General features: G+C 48.8%; 6 protein-coding genes across 6 annotated transcripts; 3 read left to right on the top strand and 3 right to left on the bottom strand.

Annotated features, from left to right (window-relative positions):
- Nucleotides 1-84: 84 nt before the first annotated feature.
- F5B22DRAFT_246721 (GMC oxidoreductase-domain-containing protein) lies at nucleotides 85-3736 on the bottom strand. Its single transcript, XM_047969974.1, has 12 exons — nucleotides 2957-3736; nucleotides 2677-2902; nucleotides 2508-2626; nucleotides 2411-2458; nucleotides 2233-2359; nucleotides 2043-2179; nucleotides 1871-1989; nucleotides 1657-1821; nucleotides 1385-1607; nucleotides 825-1314; nucleotides 639-775; nucleotides 85-578 (listed from the first exon to the last, which is right to left on the bottom strand). Exons 1-12 carry the CDS (start codon nucleotides 3028-3030, stop codon nucleotides 440-442), a joined length of 2004 nt encoding a protein of 667 aa, XP_047829563.1. The 5' UTR covers nucleotides 3031-3736; the 3' UTR covers nucleotides 85-439.
- Nucleotides 3737-6243: 2507 nt separating this feature from the next.
- Nucleotides 6244-8467, top strand: F5B22DRAFT_247038 (FAD binding domain-containing protein). The gene is made up of 5 exons (XM_047969976.1): nucleotides 6244-6504; nucleotides 6558-6638; nucleotides 6692-6837; nucleotides 6897-7607; nucleotides 7662-8467. Exons 1-5 carry the CDS (start codon nucleotides 6408-6410, stop codon nucleotides 8427-8429), a joined length of 1803 nt encoding a protein of 600 aa, XP_047829564.1. The 5' UTR covers nucleotides 6244-6407; the 3' UTR covers nucleotides 8430-8467.
- Nucleotides 8468-8504: 37 nt separating this feature from the next.
- Nucleotides 8505-10455, bottom strand: F5B22DRAFT_647822 (feruloyl esterase B precursor; the record flags this gene model as incomplete). Its single annotated transcript, XM_047978933.1, has 5 exons — nucleotides 8505-9431; nucleotides 9591-9767; nucleotides 9827-9961; nucleotides 10019-10043; nucleotides 10115-10455. 5 exons carry the CDS (start codon nucleotides 10453-10455, stop codon nucleotides 8505-8507), a joined length of 1605 nt encoding a protein of 534 aa, XP_047829565.1.
- An 817-nt stretch (nucleotides 10456-11272) lies between these two features.
- Nucleotides 11273-13887, bottom strand: F5B22DRAFT_246713 (major facilitator superfamily domain-containing protein). The gene is made up of 10 exons (XM_047969973.1): nucleotides 13482-13887; nucleotides 13373-13428; nucleotides 13127-13317; nucleotides 12858-13075; nucleotides 12626-12799; nucleotides 12470-12576; nucleotides 12302-12421; nucleotides 12111-12247; nucleotides 11885-12064; nucleotides 11273-11834 (listed from the first exon to the last, which is right to left on the bottom strand). The coding sequence occupies exons 1-10, from the start codon at nucleotides 13659-13661 to the stop codon at nucleotides 11491-11493; spliced, it is 1707 nt and encodes a 568-aa protein (XP_047829566.1). The 5' UTR covers nucleotides 13662-13887; the 3' UTR covers nucleotides 11273-11490.
- Nucleotides 13888-14365: 478 nt separating this feature from the next.
- On the top strand, nucleotides 14366-16255 carry F5B22DRAFT_647824 (arylsulfatase-like protein; the record flags this gene model as incomplete). Its single annotated transcript, XM_047978934.1, has 3 exons — nucleotides 14366-14696; nucleotides 14746-14903; nucleotides 14954-16255. The coding sequence occupies 3 exons, from the start codon at nucleotides 14366-14368 to the stop codon at nucleotides 16253-16255; spliced, it is 1791 nt and encodes a 596-aa protein (XP_047829567.1).
- A 420-nt stretch (nucleotides 16256-16675) lies between these two features.
- F5B22DRAFT_247113 (uncharacterized protein) lies at nucleotides 16676-18192 on the top strand. The gene has a single exon (XM_047969977.1). The coding sequence runs from the start codon at nucleotides 17013-17015 to the stop codon at nucleotides 18105-18107; it is 1095 nt and encodes a 364-aa protein (XP_047829568.1). The 5' UTR covers nucleotides 16676-17012; the 3' UTR covers nucleotides 18108-18192.
- The last annotated feature ends 521 nt before the right edge of the window (nucleotides 18193-18713 follow it).

Raw genomic sequence — 18713 nt, forward strand, 5'->3', positions numbered from 1 at the left:
GAAACTCTGTGCCACATACAGTGCGATGCTGTCACTGCTTACTGTATCCCGGACTCACTTTCTACGAAGCATAAATGACGAAGGACAACGATGCCCTTCTCATTGGGATCTGGGTAGGTCTTCTATGAGCCTTTAATACACCCAGACAATGCCAATGAAAGACAATACGACATCGTTCTAGGTTTCTGATACCCGTGGCAGGTAGCTTGACTACAACCTAAAACTCGCAGCATATAGAATTGTACGCTCGGACGGAGAAAGAAAACTTCATTCAAATAGTTGAATACACAACATACATCAAATCATAAGTGAGACATCGCCAGAGTCATTCTGACATCGTAAGCGCAAGTGCTTACCTACATAACCATCCTCACCTTCCTCATCTCCAACAATACCCTGCAAACATCCCTACCTAGTCACCATTATACAAGTGCTTTCTTTAAAGCCGGGCTGAAAGTCTGACCTCGCCAGGGGCGTGGTAATCCGGAACTTTCATGTCAAGTGCCGCGCCCGAGTACCCGAGATCCTCGGCGACGAGCATCGCGCATTTCTCGCCGATGAGCAGAGCGGTTGAGTACCTGGAGACACGATACGTTAGAGATTGTAACGACTATGGCCGAGTTGAATCTTTTACTTACGTGTTGCAGCCGACGTTGTCCGGACAGATACTGAGGTCCGCAACCTTGAGGCCCTTGACACCGTGTACGTTGAGACGCTCGTCAACAACACCGTACTTGACGATGCTGTTACCCTCCCGGGGCGCCATCGAGCAGGTCTGCAGAGGTTAGCCTATTGCATGGAACCACGTTAAGGAAATGACTTACACCTAGACAATGCCATGTACTCTCGACGTGTCGTTTAACCCATTCTTCGACTGCCTTGATATCCTCGCTACTATATTTCAATTCCTCTCTGACGTTCGCCTTGTTGCTGTTGAGGATGTTGGCAGAGGCCGTCTTGTCTGCACTGGGGTTGAACACGCTCCAGCTACCGTGTTGAAGACCGGCGCTCAGGTTTCCGGGAAGTGCGTATTGCTTCGTCGTCTCCAGGTCCATGTCATTGGCGCGGGCCGGCGAGTCGTAGTTGAAGAATGGGTGCATGTTTTGCACTTCGCCCGCATAGGCATCCATGCGGCGAGCTGTCTCTCGAGACTTGATATAACCCCAGACCATTGGAGCCATGTCCCTCTCATCATTCATGAATCCGGTGTCGAAGTCGGGCGTTTCGTAGGGATCCGCCGACTTGATGTTGATGAAACCACGAGAGAACGGGTACTCCAAGAAGTGGAACATTGTGAAGAAATTTCCAGGTGGCCTGATTTAATTCAAGAACACGCGTTAGATCGTGACAATTCTAGGAGAGTAGCAGTATCGAATGCACTCACATAAGCATGTGGTCACCGAACCAACCAGCAATGACTGAGTAATGCATGACCGGCTTGTCGGGCTTGCCCTTGAAGTATGACTTCCACCCGTCGGTGAAATGAGGGGTTGGCCACTTGGCAATTTCCTTCAGCTCTTTCTCGGTCGGGCGTATCTTGACTCCAGCTTCAATTCCGTTAGTGGACAGTGGCCCTGTGCCCTTCAAGTCCCACTGGTCAAACACCTCTGGTGCCACGATTAGTATACAGAAGCACAGTAGCCAGGATAGTCTCACTCTTCTGCACCTCAGGTTCACCCCTGACAAAGTCATCAAAGCTCTCTGTTCCTGGCTTGGCGCGATAAACTGAGAAGGTAAGGTAATGATCCTGAAAGTTGAGGCCGACGCCAGGAAGGTCGACGATAGGCTCAACGCCCGCTTGCCTCAGCTTAAGAGGGTCACCTATAATGCCGTCAGAGTTGGTCCCTAATCAGGTGGTTGCTTATCGTACCGATGCCAGAACGCTGCAGAATCAATGGCGACGATAGAGTTCCTCCAGAGACAACAATCTGCTTGCGAGCTCTGAAGATCCTTGGCTTCAGCTCCCCTGGGTGAAGGGGCTTGGTAGGCCTTGCTTCGAAGTTAGGCACACTGCTCAAAATAATGGATTCGAACGGACTTACACAGTCTGGACTGCCACAGCGCGACCGTTCTCAATAATAACTTTGTCAACCTTGGTATTACATGCGAGATAGAGGTTACTGTGAACGGCTCGGGTGGAATGGATGTAGGCGTGAGCGCTGTCACTGCGACGGCCAGTCTGCAATCGACTTAGTAAACCTCCATGTACTAGGACATGGCAAGATTTCATACATCACGATTAATCCATTTCAACCAATGCTCGGCACCATGGCCTGTGCTTAAATCCTCCAGATCATCGACAAATGGTATGCCTTGGGACTCAGCAGCTCGCAGAAAGTCGTCTTTAATGGGATATGTGCTAGTTTAGTCAGCTCACATGTTTCAAGAAGGGTCTTCAAGTATATCGTACTAGTTTCCAAAGGATACCTTGATTGGTCCTTCAAATCCGTGAAGGTCCCTATTCAGGTCAGTAAGTGATTCAAACTTTAGAGCGATCATAAGCGCACCTGTTATGGCAAGCTCTTTGGTATGTCTCATGCTTCTTCATAAGAGGCAGCAGCTCCTTCGTCGTCCAGCCCTTAGCCTGGAAGTCGTCATAGTCGGAAGCTGAGGCACGAGTGTACATCTTGCTGAAGTCAGCTAACCCTCTTCGTCAAATAGACATCCCGCATTTACCAAAAAGTTAATCGAGGAACCTCCCCCCAAAATATGAGCGCAGGGTACAACAGCCTTTCTGCCAGCGAGCCATTTTGACGGACGAGATTCATAAAAAGATGCCGTCTTTGAGTCAATCTTCATATTCTTGGGGTAAATACCCGGGCGGAAGACCCATGGATTGTTAAGGTTGCTCTCTCCTGCTTCGATAAGAAGAACCTTGAGATTGTGGTCGAGATTTGCTAGTCTGTGATGATTAGTATATAGCTATAGTAGCTTATGAACATTGTGTATGGCATACCGGCCCGCAACGACACACCCACAACTCCCACCGCCGCAAACAATGATATCGAACTCCTCTGGTAGTGGACTCATATTGGCACCTGGGTTTCCCTGTGCTGATCTGCCTCAATTTCACACAATAGATCGAGAATTTTGTAGCGAAGATAACCCTATATATATTCCATCGAGGTCCGGCATCTTTGCAACAACATATACCCAGGCGAGCGGGGAAGATGGCCAATATGCAATAGTTCACACACCTCCTCCTATGCTTCCCGCGTGAAGCCGCCAATGAAAGCTTCATCCAGGTCCATGGTTATGATCAAGGCCAATTGGCAACGACACAAATCCTTCGAGCCCCTCTCAGGGCGTACAATGCCTGTCTAAACACAACATCATATGATGCTCAGATGTAACCCTTGAAGCATCCCCTCCTTTAGATAGCTTACTGTACGAAGTACATTGTTTGCACGATGTAGGATACCTAGACGATGATAGGCTTCCTAACTAGGGGTTTGTACTGACCGGGGAATCGTCAGAATATCATTGGCGGAGACTACCCTCTCAGAGAGTGATGAGAAGGGGATCCGTGTCGTATTAGACATTGAGCGGAGATATTAGCAAAAGTCCGCATGAAGTAAACCTGGGTTTCATTGAGAGTACCAGTTATCCGGGATATACTGGTAACTTGGGCCGCTGCATGGAGCGGCGTAGTCAGTGAGGGGAAGCAGCTCGGTGAGGCTCGGGATGTTGCCCAGCCCTAGCATGTCTCTTCCTTGTTGGCTCCCGGTTGATTGGTTCGCTGGTATTTTGCTACTTCTGGGAAGACGATGGCTCACAGGAGCATTCCACTAGGCTGTCATCATGCAAGTTGAGTATCCACCCCCAGGATCTTGTCGTTAGTGAAATGCGGGGGTGGAGACCAAAACGAGGCCAGACAAGAAACGTTGAAGATGACCTGCATATTTCGTTTCCCCGCAGGAGTTCGAAGTGTTGGCGACTAGGTACGTGAGCTGAACACTGTACAGTGAGCTTTTGTCTCGGGCAAAATCGTAGGACGTGAATTCGGTGGCCTACAAGTGAATGGAGGAATAACCCGATATACCGTTCTATTCAGGAGACAGATGACGGGTATGATAGTTTGTCAGGGTCACATCACATTCCGTACTCCAACTGGCAACAAGCCTTAGAAGGCATTGATGCGGGCCTAGGCGGGCAACTCTTCGAGCAATGGTAAGATTTCGCCAATGAGCAGCGTACAAATCTCGACGTGATGGTAGTGATATCGGCGCCTATGTGGCGCAGAAAGAGTTCGCATTGGTCAATTCCTCACAAAGCACAGTGCTTCCAGGAGATGGTGTGCAACCCCCAATTTGCCGGAGGAGCGCGCATATACTGACATGCCTCATACATATCGGCATAGCTCAATGACTTTCTGATTCGCCTAGCCCCGTGGTGCACATAAGCGAGGGGGTTGTTGGCCAACTGACGTAGATGTTATCGGGCCTGGTTGCGTTGCGCATCGAGCCTGATATGAAGCGCATGCTGCGCGGGTCAGCACCATCAAGCAGGCTCTCCGCGAGTCATATGTTTCCATTCTAGACTGGCGATCGCCTGGGCAGCTTGCCCGGGGCAGGCAAAGGAGTTGCTCTGCCAAGGTCGAGGCACTGTCGCCGCTGTTTCTGGCCGAGTTTTGCTCTGGGAAAGTTGATCCCGAATGCCGCCCATGATTGTGAGGGGAAATCTGCAGGTCGCCCCTTTGATCGTCATCTGGGCTTACAGTTTTCCGCTCCCTGGGTGATCCTCATTCCCGTAGGCATAAGCCAGCGGCATTCGTGAAGGTTGGTCGATGCCCGGTCGGCGAACACGAAGCCATGAGGAGAATTAAATACCTAGGTAGGTAGATGGTAGACGGTGAGGCTTGAGTACAATCACAGGGCGTAGTTGCACTAGAGTTGGGGCTTAGTTGAGCCTAGGAGTCCCCTAATTAGGTACCTACATCGGTGGTGGAAGACAGCCGCTGTGGCGCAAGCGCATGAGGGAAAAGAAACTCCAAGTTCCCATGGAGATACCTAGGGTTTATATTCTCTTCCCTGCCGCCATTTCCGTTCATCTGTTGCTCTCAACTCCTTTCCGTACAATAGACCGTGGACGGTCATGTTATTGAGGAGTCTCAGTTTGAAAGACTTCATCTACATCTCGACATGAAGAGCTAGTGGCGTCGCGGTCTTGGCTGTCGCGTAATGATTCAGACCAAACGGGTTCGGAATGGTAGCCCATTCGGCGTTTATACTTCGCCAAAAATAAGACATTGATGGCTATAAATCCCTGTGCCTAGAAAAGAAATCAAAACACTTGATGTGGATGGGCGCGAGTGAGAAGAATGAGGGCTTTGAAGCATTTCCCATCGCGGTGAACCAACGCATTTTCAGAGACATAACTCGATCTTAACAAAGCTGACAGTTTAGTTTGAGGATTGCTATATAACAATGCTATACTATTCAACAGCTTTAGGTAAGAAAGACTCAACGGTAATGTCAATAGCGGTTGATGTGTTATCCGTCCCTCTTCTTCATAGCTAACTTATAGCTCATCCAACACAATGTCCGATGATGCACAAAAACCACGACAAGTTTTGATCTGAGTGAGTTCATTCCCCCTCTAACTTCCGCATATCCATAAGAGAATATAGAATTAAAACACCGGGCTTGGTATCAAGTGGCAACGAATCCCGATTAATCATTCCGCCCAGATCCTGACTCATCAACGTCGTGTCGCCTGTAGCTGCCTTGGCATCCGATCACAAGAGCGATAGCCTACTTCGCCCATCAATCATGAGCATGAGTGACGAATTCAGATCTATCAATAATTGGTTATTGAGGTGGCGTGAAGCTTATCTGACTAGTCTAGGTCTTTCATCAACACCTCAAGCCCGAGTGGTGAAACGAAACACCGCAGTTGAACAGCGGACGCGCAATAAGCCCCGGGTCCGACCCGACGAGCCTATGAGGATCCGATCCGAACATCCGATCATGGTCTCGCCGCCAGCGTAGCCGTAGTAAACTTGCCCAGTCTAGTCCACAGAAAAATCTCTCTAATACTGAAATTCTTCGAGCATATAAAGGTGAAGACATTCCCAATGAGATTACCACGCAATGCGCAATCACGCAATTCGTTTACTAAGGGCCAGACTCGGGGTGCTGACCCGCCAAGTTGTCGCGACCGGCTTTAGTCCGCTCGTTACTCATGCTGATACGAGCCCTTATTTGTCACGAGAAATAATCCACTACACACACGCTTCCAAATCATTACTTAAGCAAGGGCCGTGTGTTATAGTGTAGCGAAATGAAAACATTCAGAGGAGAATGATATAAATGATGTAGGACTTTTCGATGATCTTATAGTCTACAACAACTGCCCAGACACACAGCCTGTTTATACACATCACAAGCTACGATACCGAAAGAAAGATGAGTTCTCTTGCTCAGGATGAAGTCAATGTTGACTTCCTGATTGTTGGCGCCGGCCCGGCTGGGGCCTCACTCGCCTGCTTTATGGCGCAGAATGGTACAGACTCGATAGCTGGATTTACGATGCTCAATCGCTAATAAGCACGACAGGTCTTAAAGGGCTGGTTATTGCACGAGCTAGAGGCACCGCTAATACACCAAGAGCTCATGTTTTTAACCCCTTTGCGCTTGGTACACTGGCCTCCTCAACAAATAGCAAAATTGGCGATGCTAATACTGATCAGAGACTCTCCGTGATATCGGCCTCGAGGAAGATGCCAAAGGCCATGCCACTCATGGCGAAGTGTTCCAGTCCTTCCGCTGGGTGCGGAGCATGGTCGGCGAAGAGTACGGCAAGGTGCAAGCTTGGGGCGCCCATCCAAAAAGCATGGTGGGATTCTTGCCGATACATCCGCGGATAAGATCGACGAAGCTGACCGATTGTAATAGGGGGACTTGGCTAGGGCTACTCCATGTCAGTTTCTGGATCTTCCCCAGTCGTATCTAGAACCAATCCTTGTTCGGTATGCCTCCAACAACGGATTTCAATTCCGCTTCTCGACACAGCTAGTCAGCATAGATGAGATCCCAGGGAGCACTGATTCTCGCTGCGTTCTCCGTGATCGCATTTCCCAACATGAGTACAAGGTCCGCGCGAAATACGTCTTCGGCGCAGATGGATCGCGCAGCAAGGTCGCTGAAACGCTTGGGCTCAAGTACTTCGTCGAGCCACGGGCTGGTGTAGCTTGTAACATCATCTTCAGGGCAGATATTGGCCATCTCATCCCAAAGGAACGCTACGCAGGACTTCACTCCATTATACAGCCCGACAATTTCCCTCGCATGGTTCCAATTCTACGATTGATCCGGCCGTGGAATCAATGGATTTTCGTCTGTAACTTCCCCGAAGAAGACGGCCGCTTCAAGGATCTCACACCGCAGAGTCCTGAGCTTATCGATCTTATACAGAAAGCGATCGGTGATGAGTCAGTGAAGGTCGAGATCGACAGGTTAGATCCGTGGACCGTCAACGAGAGCGTGGCGGAGAAATACTCTGTCGAGGGGAAAAACATTTTCATACTGGGTGATGCGGCTCACCGGCACCCACCTGCTCACGCGAATGGAAGCAACACCTGCGTTCAAGATGCGTATAACCTTGCTGTGAGTGCTCAAAGACATCCTGGACCAAGAACATGTAGTACTAACAGTGTATAGTGGAAAGTAGCCTATGTCGCTAAGGGCCTGGCCGGTCCAGAGCTGTTAGACTCATACAGCGTTGAACGACAACCCGCAGGCGCAACTCTTGTCCGAGAGGCAAACCAGCAACTCAAGGCTCACGCAGATGTATGGGAAGCCCTCGGTCAATTTACCACAACCGCCGAAGAGGGAGCCCGACGACTGGCGGAACTATATGAGCCTACACTCGCAGGTGATAAGCGCCGACAGATACTTCACGAAACCTTAGAAGAGAAGCGGCGCGAATGTGAGAACATCGGTCTAAGCATGAACCAATGGTACACTTCGTCTGCGGTCTATCTAGCCGACGAGACCGAAGCAAGACCCGCTCTAAAGGGCGATCCTGTGGTAGACATTCTAATAAGCACATATCCCGGCAATCGACTCCCGCATGCCTGGCTAGATATCGGAAAACGACAGAAACTGATATCGACACACGACTTAGCCGGCCACGGCGCCTTCACACTATTCATTGGACATAGGGGAGCCGCATGGCGGGAAGCGGCGGCTAAAATCGCAAAGGCGACCGGTATACCCATCAAGACATACGCTATTGGGCTCGGTCTTGACTATATCGACGTCTACCGCGACTGGTACAAGAGCAGAGAGGTAGAAGAAGACGGCTGCGTGCTCGTGCGTCCTGATAGATTCGTCGCATGGCGGTCGAAGACGATTGTTCCGAACTGCGAAGACAAGCTGCAACAAGTTTTGAACAGCGTGCTGTCAAGAGACGGTCTTCAGTCGTAATAGAGCACTATATTAGAAGTATAGATACACACACACAGCTAGATACCAATACCTATCTCTACTTATCGGCTATCGCTAATACAGGGATTTGCACTCCCAGCTTTCGGGGACGTTGGGGTCACCTGATATGTACTTCGCCTGCTTTGGGTAAACGCACAGGGGCCGTTGACTCTGCACACCCAACGCCGCATTATCCTTGACGAACTTCGTCGCAATCAAATGATCCGGCGCCTCTTCATGTTCAACCCATTTCATCATGGCTAAGATGATATCATGCTCGGCATCTTCATACCCGGGGACAGAGTGCGTGGCTCCTGTCAGAGACTGGCTGCCAGCGGCAAGGTACCACGGTCCGGTCATCGATCCCGAACAATGACCCATGTCAGGAATGAGGAAGAAGCGATAGAAGTCGTCGAGGTTGATACCCTTGGGCCTTAGGGTTTGCAAGACTTTCTTATAGAAATAGATACTGCTGCCAGTCGGGATGAGACTATCCGCTGCCCCATGATACTTCAGGATCTTGCCACCGCGCTTCATGAACGGCGACAGATCAAAGTCTCCCGCCGTCGCATTTCCGGGGTTAATGGCGTCTGCTACCTGAAGATCCTTGTAGGTGAACTTCGTGAAGTCATATTCTGTGTCGTTGAACACGAAATAGGTGAAAAGGTCCGAGCCGTATGTTGATACCTGACTCAGAAGAAAGCCTGGATCTGTTCCGAGGCTTACACCAGGAAATACGAATTCCTGGTTGGTATCAACCCAGTCGTTATAGAACTTGTATAGCGTCGTTAGCTGTGCTGGCGTGAGACACGCAGTTGAGTTCGCGCTCGTGCAGAGCAGTGCCTCAAAGTCGAAGGTGCAGCCGTAAGGGTCGCTAATGATGTTATCAACCAGGCCATCTTGCGGGTCACATTGCCTCTTCATTTCAGCAGTGATGGTTCTGAATAATGAAGGGTTAATGTGCGTTGGGGCAGACTCGGGATAATTATAGAGACCTTGCCACTGTAGCACTTGAAGTCAGCCGCCGCCACAATATCAAGTATGATCAGTTGGTCTCCAAGAGATTCAAGATTGCTCGCAGCCACTATTGATGAAAAGACAATCCTTTGATAAAGCGCTGGTTTTCAAGTCACGAAGAGCATGAACTCAATGGTGACTTACAAGAGTTGCGCCTGCAAGATGAGGAGTCCACCAAGCTGGTGCACCGACAGAGATACCGTCGAACGACTCTGGATGAAGCTGAATCTCTCTCAGTCCTTGCCTTCCGCCAGTAGAGCAGCTAGCATAGTAGGAGTAGCTAATGCCATCGTCTGCCGCGTAGTAATTCGTTATGATATGCTTAAGAGATGGTCAGTTTCTACATACAGTTTGTCCGACTGCATTGTGTGAGTACTAACTTTGGCTAAGACAACAGAGCCATGCATGGCACGATAGCCCCAATCTATGATACTCTCGGGCGCATTGAGCGCCCATGACCCGTCACCAGGATCAGACGAATGTCCTGTATCTGTTGACATTGTGGCAAATCCATACTGGAGAAATTGTTAGCCATCGGTTTGCTATACCAGGATATACACAGGAACTCATACGTGGGAGAATATGCCCATATCTGGCCTACCAATTCGCCAGTTCATTAGCAAGGATCAATGATTGGAAATCTCGAATGCCTTATATAAATCACGCACCAATTAATACCACCACCTAAGCCACCGTTGCCCGTTGCTAAGAACCTATTATTCCATGTCGAATCGGGAAGGAATAGGCCGAAGTTGTATGACGAGTTTGCAGACGATTTGACGTTGATACCCACGGCACAGAGCGCCGGTAAGCGCGTCGCATTGAAAGGAAAGGGGATATTAGAACTTCCCTGCCCGAAACTTCCGTTTTGCGGGACGGCTTGTGCGAAGTTGACAGTCACCTCCGGGTTGTCCACAAGGAACGCAGTGAACGTCTCCGGGGCACATTGGGCGCTAGCTAATGCTACGGAGGTGAGAAGTGCGAGAACAGTTACGCTTGAGCGAGCCATGACGTGTAGATTTGCGTGGGTACTTGGAAGTGCGATGAAGGGCCAGAAAGGGCCAACCCAAGAGGATAGGTGATTGTTGAGCTGCCATCTCGTGGAAACAGGATGATGCAGCCATTTATACGAATTTGTCAGTTCCTGATCACTAAGGAGCTTCCTTAATGAGGGCGAAAAGGTTGCATTGGTGAATTTCTCACGGAATGCTTAGGCGGCATTGGAGGTCTCCACGTACCGGGATGGCTGGTCCGCGGTGTTTTTGGGCCGGCCTATGTATTGGTCGCTATATCTTGGGGCACTGGAGTTCCCACATCTCTAGCCTAGCGTTCACCGAGTTCTGACCGAGTACGCGCGTGAACTATGCTGCTGAGCCTAGGTATATCATATCAGTTGATGATCTACTCTATCTGGGGTGGCGTCCCCAGTCATGTTTAGGGCTCCTCGCGAGGCGGTGGTAATAAATAGAGATTGAGAGGAAACAGAGATGTGATAGCACACCACTTTTGGATCATGCTGTTGAAGTCACATCAGTATTACGAGAAAACCCGATGGTTCAGCTAGTAGTCTGGAAAAAATCCATTCATAATCGATCAGACTCTTACTCATAATTTCCTCGTATTTCTTGGCATCCCGTTTTGATGTTACCCCGACCCCGGATTCAGGTAGTCTCCGGCTGAGGTAGTTCTGGAACGGGGATCTTCCCAGGGATACATGTCAATCCATATCGGCAATTATGCGCGGCTGCTTTGGTACACATAAACACAGAGACGTCGATTCACTCTTCTCGACGATCCTGTACTCTTTCAAGTGCGTCATATTGTTTAGCATAGTCTGTCGGCCTACTGATATAAGACACAATAGTAATTCAATGAGACAGAGTCAATTGACCAACTCCGCCCTTCGTGATGTCGGCATCGATGGCACCCGAATCTCGATACTACCCTAAGACTATGATGGTAACTAAGACTTTAATTGAAATCAATGTGTTTCTCTATGAGCGATGCGTTGATTGGCACTTGATCTCGATATGGTTCTCCCGCATTATGAGGCCAACCTGAAGTCCAACCTCTTATTTCCCTTGTCCTGGTGATCCGACAGGTACACTAGCCTTTCCTCTGGCGTCATGGAATCCCACTTTTGCGCCCTTAAGCGATTCCTCCAGACGTAGTAAAGCTTGGCGATTACATATAACACCACATTGAGGCTCAATATTCCCAGGAGGACGGTGTTGCCGCGGCGATATAGAGGCGCGTCGTCAGCGCGGTAGATGTTGGATGAGATTACTACGCCGGCTTGCAAGAACATGTTGTATAATGCCGCACCAATAGCCCGAGAGCGGACCGTATTAGCATTCCTCGATACCCAGCCGACTTGTACGGGGTGAGCTATAAAGTAGTTAGCCCCTAACCTTCATTCTTGCACCATTTGGGCATACCAAGCGGCGCCGCGAGAAGCAGCGAGATTATTGCCCATGTCAGCCATTTTGACGCATGCGTCGTATCGACTACACGCAAGTAAACCAGGAAGGGAAGACACCAGAATTGGAATATCACGGCGGATGCAGCAAGTTGACCAGTAACTTCTGCCAAAATGGAGAGCAGCATCATATTGATGACTATGAATAGGTTAATATTGCTCATTGCCACAGATGCTTGACATACTCTTCAACACTAGATATGGAATCGATAGCAGATTCGTTTCGAATGTAGTAAAGCCCAAGCCTTTCAGCGAGAGCGTTAGGTACTGCCCCGGCGAAAATGTTGGAATGTTGAAAGTGAGCCCGATAGCATAAAGAGGCCTTGATACAACTCGTTAGAAGTACTCGTCAACCATATCAGATGGGCTACGTTACCAGAGGTCAACATCTGTCAGACTCTGCCAAAGTAGTTTGAGCGTGATAGGCTGTCGGTTGTGCATTGATCCTTTGCTTGGATCATCTCGGATTATTCTGTTCACCATGATAGATTCCTCTCTACACACGGTAAGCCTATGTTGAGAAAGAGGCCAAAATTAAACTTACCGAGGTGTGAACCACCCTTTTTCACCTCGGGACCAACTTGCTGTTTGGGTTGGACCCGGAGGTAGCATCACAAATGATGCGATACCGATTGTACCAGTAATCAGGCCCTGAAAGCATCAACTGCTAAGTTGTGAAGCTGTCTGAAAAGCTACGTACCTCAATCAAGAATAGCCATCTCCAGCCGGCGTATCCCCTAACTCCTCTCAGGTGAAGCAGGCCGAAAGCAATTATGGACGCGAGAATATCAGCTATAAACATGCCAGTCCAAAAGAAACTCAGTCTGATCGTGAGTTCATGATGCTTGTAAAAGTATGACAAGTATAAAACACACTGTGACATTGTAGGTAAGCCTCTACCCAGTGCAATACTTGTAGTTTCTAATACATACTTCTGGGATAAACCCTCCCTGCAAGAGTGCTAGAAGGGAGCGGCAGGCTAAGAAGGAGGCCTTGCTATTAAGAGCGAATTGCGAAGCTGAAACAATCGAGAATAGGATGATCTGGACAGGAATATACCGATCCGGTCCGACCCATTTAGCTAGGAGCTGAGAGGGAAACTCGCCAGCAAGGAACGACAATGCATAAACCGAGTTACCCAGATTCAAATCTGCCCATCGTCAGTCACGGCAAATCTATGGAATCGGGGCGAAAGAAATACCATTTGTGGTAAACCCCAAGTCTGCGAGAAAGTCATCAGCCACTGCTTGGCTCAGATTTGCCCTATCTAATTCCATGGCAGTGAACATGACAGCGACCCAAAGCATAATGCGCCAATCTATTTTGCGGATTACTTTGTGTTCTTCGCCCCAAGTCCATCTCGCCGATGGGTCAAATCGATGTGCGTTCTCCCTGGAGAAGACGTTAATCTCATACAGCTTGAACTTGAGGTTCGCGAATAGCTAACCAATCTGGTCGGGGTAGGTATTGGTCCCTAATGTCGACATCGTCATATACACTGGGCTGTCGAATGAGATATGAGTGTTTTTTCCTCCAAATATTGACCCTTGACATACCTGTGTGGCGATCGCATTAGGGTTGTATTCCTTTCGTCGCTGGAACCAGAATTTCCTATTCTCTTGCGGTTCACCTAGGGGGGCGATTGAGAATTCATTCTCTTCCTTCTCAATCCCACCATCGATTTCGTTCTGGCGCAACTTCCCCTGAGCACCTTGGTCCGGGACTATGGTAGGCATGATATGAACCACTGCTGAGCATCGACTTGACGACTGGTAGTGTCGAAGCCACGCTAATGCCAGCTACTCATGAGTTTATATCAACAGATCTGTTTTCCTCTATAGGCCAACTGTCGCTTCTATTAATTTACCGGTGCCATGACTTACGGTACTCGTGCGGGGTTGTGTCCAACCAGCCGTCTCTCCTCCGGCTCATGGTTGGTCTCGATGTCACATTGCCTGCTTATCAGTTGCGAAACCACAATAATACTCACCATGGTGTATAGCTGCGGCATTCTAATGACAACGAATCATGTTCATTGAATGGTAGGTGTGCAATAACCACTCCTCTTGCCCCTCGCTTTTATCCCTTCCGCTGCTTCGTGAGGAAATAACCTTGCTTTGATACAGCCTATCAAAGAATCGGTGGTTGCAAGGTTGGAGTATATAGGATGGTGCTGCATATCACGTCATCAAACAGGCGTCGCACACCACCAGATGCACCCCGCATGTCTACTGTTTAAACTTAATAGAAATATGTTGGAGCTGGTGTGGTATTGAAGCTTCAGACAAATCTCGGCATCCATTCTAATCTTGGCTGTCTTGATCACACTTACACATGTAAGCACTTCCTGGATATTCATTCATCAAAGTACCAACACTAAATATTGCTAGCATTAGCGCCAGGAATATCTATAGGCCATTCGAACAAATTGAATGTCACGATGAAGTATCTCCTGATATCCACACTTTTGGCCTCACTTGTCTCCTTCACAGGGGCACAATGGCCTTACCCATATGGGCCGATCAATCAAGACCTATTGGCCAAGTCGGGACGAGACCGTCCGAATATAGTCTTCATTTTGACGGATGACCAAGATATTCACATGCAATCACTTGACTACATGCCATTTGTCAAGAAGCATCTACTTGATCGTGGCACTTTCTTCAAGAAACACTTCTGTACTACTGCTCTTTGCTGCCCTTCGAGAGTTTCATTGTGGACTGGTAGAGCAGCACATAATCACAATGTTACTGATGTACAAACACCGCATGGTATGTATTACAAATGAAATATCCTACCATTAGCTCATAATTGCTATAGGAGGCTACCCGAAATTCATCAGTCAGGGCTTGAACGACAAATATCTTCCTGTCTGGCTACAAGCTGCGGGATACAACACTTACTATACCGGTAAACTGTTCAATGCCCACTCAGTTCAAACATATAATTCGCCATTCGTTGCAGGATGGACAGCCTCTGTAAGAGTACTCATTGCAAGACAGTTATAGCTCTAACTAACCATCGTTAGGACTTCTTGCTTGACCCCTTTACGTACTGGTACATGAACAGCACGTATCAAAGGAATCAAGACCCACCAGTTAGCTATGAGGGTCAGCACACAGTTGACGTTCTAGCCAAAAAGGCACTTGATTTCCTCGACGAAGCACATAGCGCCGGGAAGCCGTTTTTCCTTGGTATCGCGCCCGTGGCACCACACTCAGATATCCAGTCTCCTCACTTCCCAGAAGGCGACGACGACGATATTTCCGAGGTTTACTTCGGGCCCCCGGTTCCAGCAGAGCGGTTCGCTCACCTTTTCCCAGACGTGAAGGTGCCTAGGACAGCAAACTTCAACCCGGATAAACCATCAGGAGGGAATTGGGTTCGAGCGTTACCCAAACAGAGTCCTGAGAACGTCGAATACAACGATCACTTCTACAGACAACGTCTAAGAGCGCTTCAAAGCATAGACGAGATCGTGGACAACGTCTTCAGTCGTTTGGAAGACTTCGGCATTCTAGAGAACACCTATATAGTCTACTCGACTGATAACGGCTACCACATCGGGCAACATCGTTTGAACCCGTCTAAACAGTGCAGTTTCGAGGAAGACATCAACATCCCGCTCATTATCAGGGGACCAGGAGTGCCGCAGAACTTTGAGACGGACATTGTAACAACCCATACAGACCTAGCTCCCACTCTACTGCAGCTCGCGGGTATTCCCCTGCGTGATGATTTTGATGGCCTAGCAATACCACTGAGCAAACCCGGTATTGATCAAGCCAAAGCGGAACGCCACGAGCACGTCACTGTCGAACATTGGGGTTTCGCGGCAAACGAGGCCCAGTTATTCGACTGGTATCCCCGTATTCGCTTGAACAATACCTACAAGGCGCTGCGTGTAATCGGCGACTCGTATAACCTGCATTACCACGTGTGGTGCACCAACGAGCATGAACTCCACGATCTCACTACCGATCCGGGGCAGATGAACAACCTGTTACATCCGGATGCGGGATCTGGAATCACATTACTTGGCCTGCCATTGGAGAAGGTCCGCCAGAGGCTTGATGCCCTTCTTTTCGTACTGAAGTCTTGTCGCGCAGAGAGTTGCATTCATCCTTGGCGAGAGCTTCATCCCGCTGGTAACGTGGAGACCCTAAAGGATGCGCTTTCGTCGCGGTTCGACGAATTCTATGCGACCGAGACCGAGAATATCAAGTTTGATAGATGCGAGATGGGATACTTAGTTGATGCCGAGGGACCGCAGTTTAAGCAAACGTCCCCTAAGGTAGGTGTGCGAGAAGACTGGCACATTTGGACGTAGGTGTGTTTATAGGGTGCAACTGCTGCTAAGAAGTAATAATCGGTATGGGATAATATCATTCGAGTTGGGGCTTTCTCTAATATCACCGTACGGAAAGCAACAATGTCATTAAGTATGAACTGGTTTAAATAATCATCAATCGCATGAAAGTTTCTGTCCGCTGAAGACCATCTCACTGAAGCTCGGTATTCGGCTCAAAGATACAGGGGCTGTCAGCGCTAAATGTCCAACTGAGCATGTCCACCCTTCGTTTTTTTGCTCATCATGAGACTCACACAGAAGAAGGGAAGGGGAGAAAAAAACAAAAAGAATCGCTCCGAAGATAAGCGCAACTACTATAACACGTTTCAGTACCTCATTGCAGCACCCCTCGAGAACCGAGACGAGGAGTTGTGGAGACACATCGGTAAACTACTTACATAGTATAGTACCTTAGCGGAGGCATGTTCCATTGGGCGATGTCGGCGAAACTGAGGACGCTTATGAGTTAACCTATAGAGCTTGGTTATACCTCGTACTATCATATGCGAGCTTGTATGATCTCGATTTTGAAAAATAATTCGAGTCGCTTCGAATTGCAATACCAGACTTTGCCATGCGGGAGCTTAAACGAAATCGTTCGTGAAAACCAATAGCGCTGTCGTGGACCCTATGCATGACATCCCGGTTACTAAGTTGCCCCTCATCTCAACCCAAACTCATCCTCTTCACCATAATTTTCATCTGCTATAACTTAATGCTTCCTTGAACATCAAAGATGGGAAACTTGCTAGTTCTCGGAGATTCTGATATACATGATATCCTCATAAATCTCTCAAGGGCCCAGATTCTCAACTTTAGTGATGCGCTCCTCCAATGTTTAAGATCCTACTCTGTTGGAGCTGAGCGACAGTATCAACCCGCCCCGGGTGTGATCAATCGCCCCGAAGGGCAGAAATGCCTCTTCCGACCGTTTACATCACCTGACAGCGTCGGGACCAAGATCGTTATTACACCCGCTCCAACATCGAAAGCCGCCGGCGCTCTGCGCGGCATAGTCACTATGTGCGATGCTGACGGCATACCATCCGGTATTCTCAACGCCGAGGAGGTCACTGGATATCGTACCGCGCTTATCGCATTGATACCCTATCTCTGGCGCAACTATACTGAAAACATCGTAATTTTTGGCGCTGGCAAGCAGGCTCTCTGGCACTTGCGTCTCGCCCTAGCGCTGCGGGGCGACGAGATCAGGTCCATCATTATCGTCAATCGGACTGTGTCGCGGGCGGAAGCATTACTCGCGAAAGTTAGAGAGGAAAATAGTACCCGGTGGAAATCTGCAGCAACGATGCAAGCTATTGATCCTTCGCGCTCCGACTATCAAGAATGCTTAAAGGGTCATCTCTCAGTTGCCGATGCGATCTTCTGTACCGTCGGTTCGACCGAGCCGTTATTCCCCGCGAGCTACGTATTAAATGACGGAAGAAAACGCCAGCCCTATGTCTCTGCTGTTGGTTCGTGGCAGCCGGATATGATTGAACTAGACCCGGAGCTCATCCACCAAACGGTAAAAGGAATCACATCAGGATCCAGGGCTGGTTCAGTCCTCGCTGACGACCGCAAATACGTCGTAGAGCACTCGGGAGAGTTTGCGCGGAGCAAGATAGGGGCTGAGCACGTTGTTGAAATCGGAGAGGTTGGAAATCTACAGAATAGTGAGACTAATAAGAAGCCTCTTGAGAATTGGATGAAAGATGGGCTACTAGTATACAAATCTGTTGGCGTTGGCCTGACTGACCTCGCTGCTAGTAATGCCATTATGGCCATTGCGAAGGAGCGCCAACTAGGCACTACCGTTTCACATTTCTAACGAAATTGAGTACTTAGAATGCGGTCTCTTGAGTCCATGCACTTGATAAAAGTCGTTTGTGATATGTTGTTAATTGAATCTAGATCAACATTCGACCCTTAACGTTAAGGCCTAGTTTACTTAGATACAGCATATACGCGTACAGCATCCTCATGGACACGCAATTGATAAATGTACAATATAACGACTATGTTCTACCATAGAATGCCTTCCCCCAAGGAAGCAACCAGCATGTCCTCCCGATTATCGGCAGCCCTCCCGAAGTTAGCCAACATCCAAACTGCACTCCATTACACCCTTCGTTCTAAATCATCTTTACATTTGACCGCATATCCCTCAAATCTTAATTAAGTTTGAGGATGAATGCAGTGAAATAACAATCGAAACCCGATGTAACTCTAAAAGAAATAAAAGGAATACAACATGAGTCCCCTCTTACAATCCCACCGGGTAATCATTGCTAGCCCTATGGTCGCACCCCCAGCGCTATGCCCAGTGTAGATAGCTCAGACTAGGGGCACGCGGGTGTTGAGCGACTAGCTAGCGGCCAATGATGGGAGCTCTATCTTGCGAGTATATTTGACAATCGTTCCTACATAAAATAGC

This window comes from Xylaria bambusicola (assembly GCF_022495145.1).
Source record: "Xylaria bambusicola strain CBS 139988 unplaced genomic scaffold F5B22scaffold_29, whole genome shotgun sequence".
In the NCBI taxonomy this organism is placed as follows: domain Eukaryota; kingdom Fungi; phylum Ascomycota; class Sordariomycetes; order Xylariales; family Xylariaceae; genus Xylaria; species Xylaria bambusicola.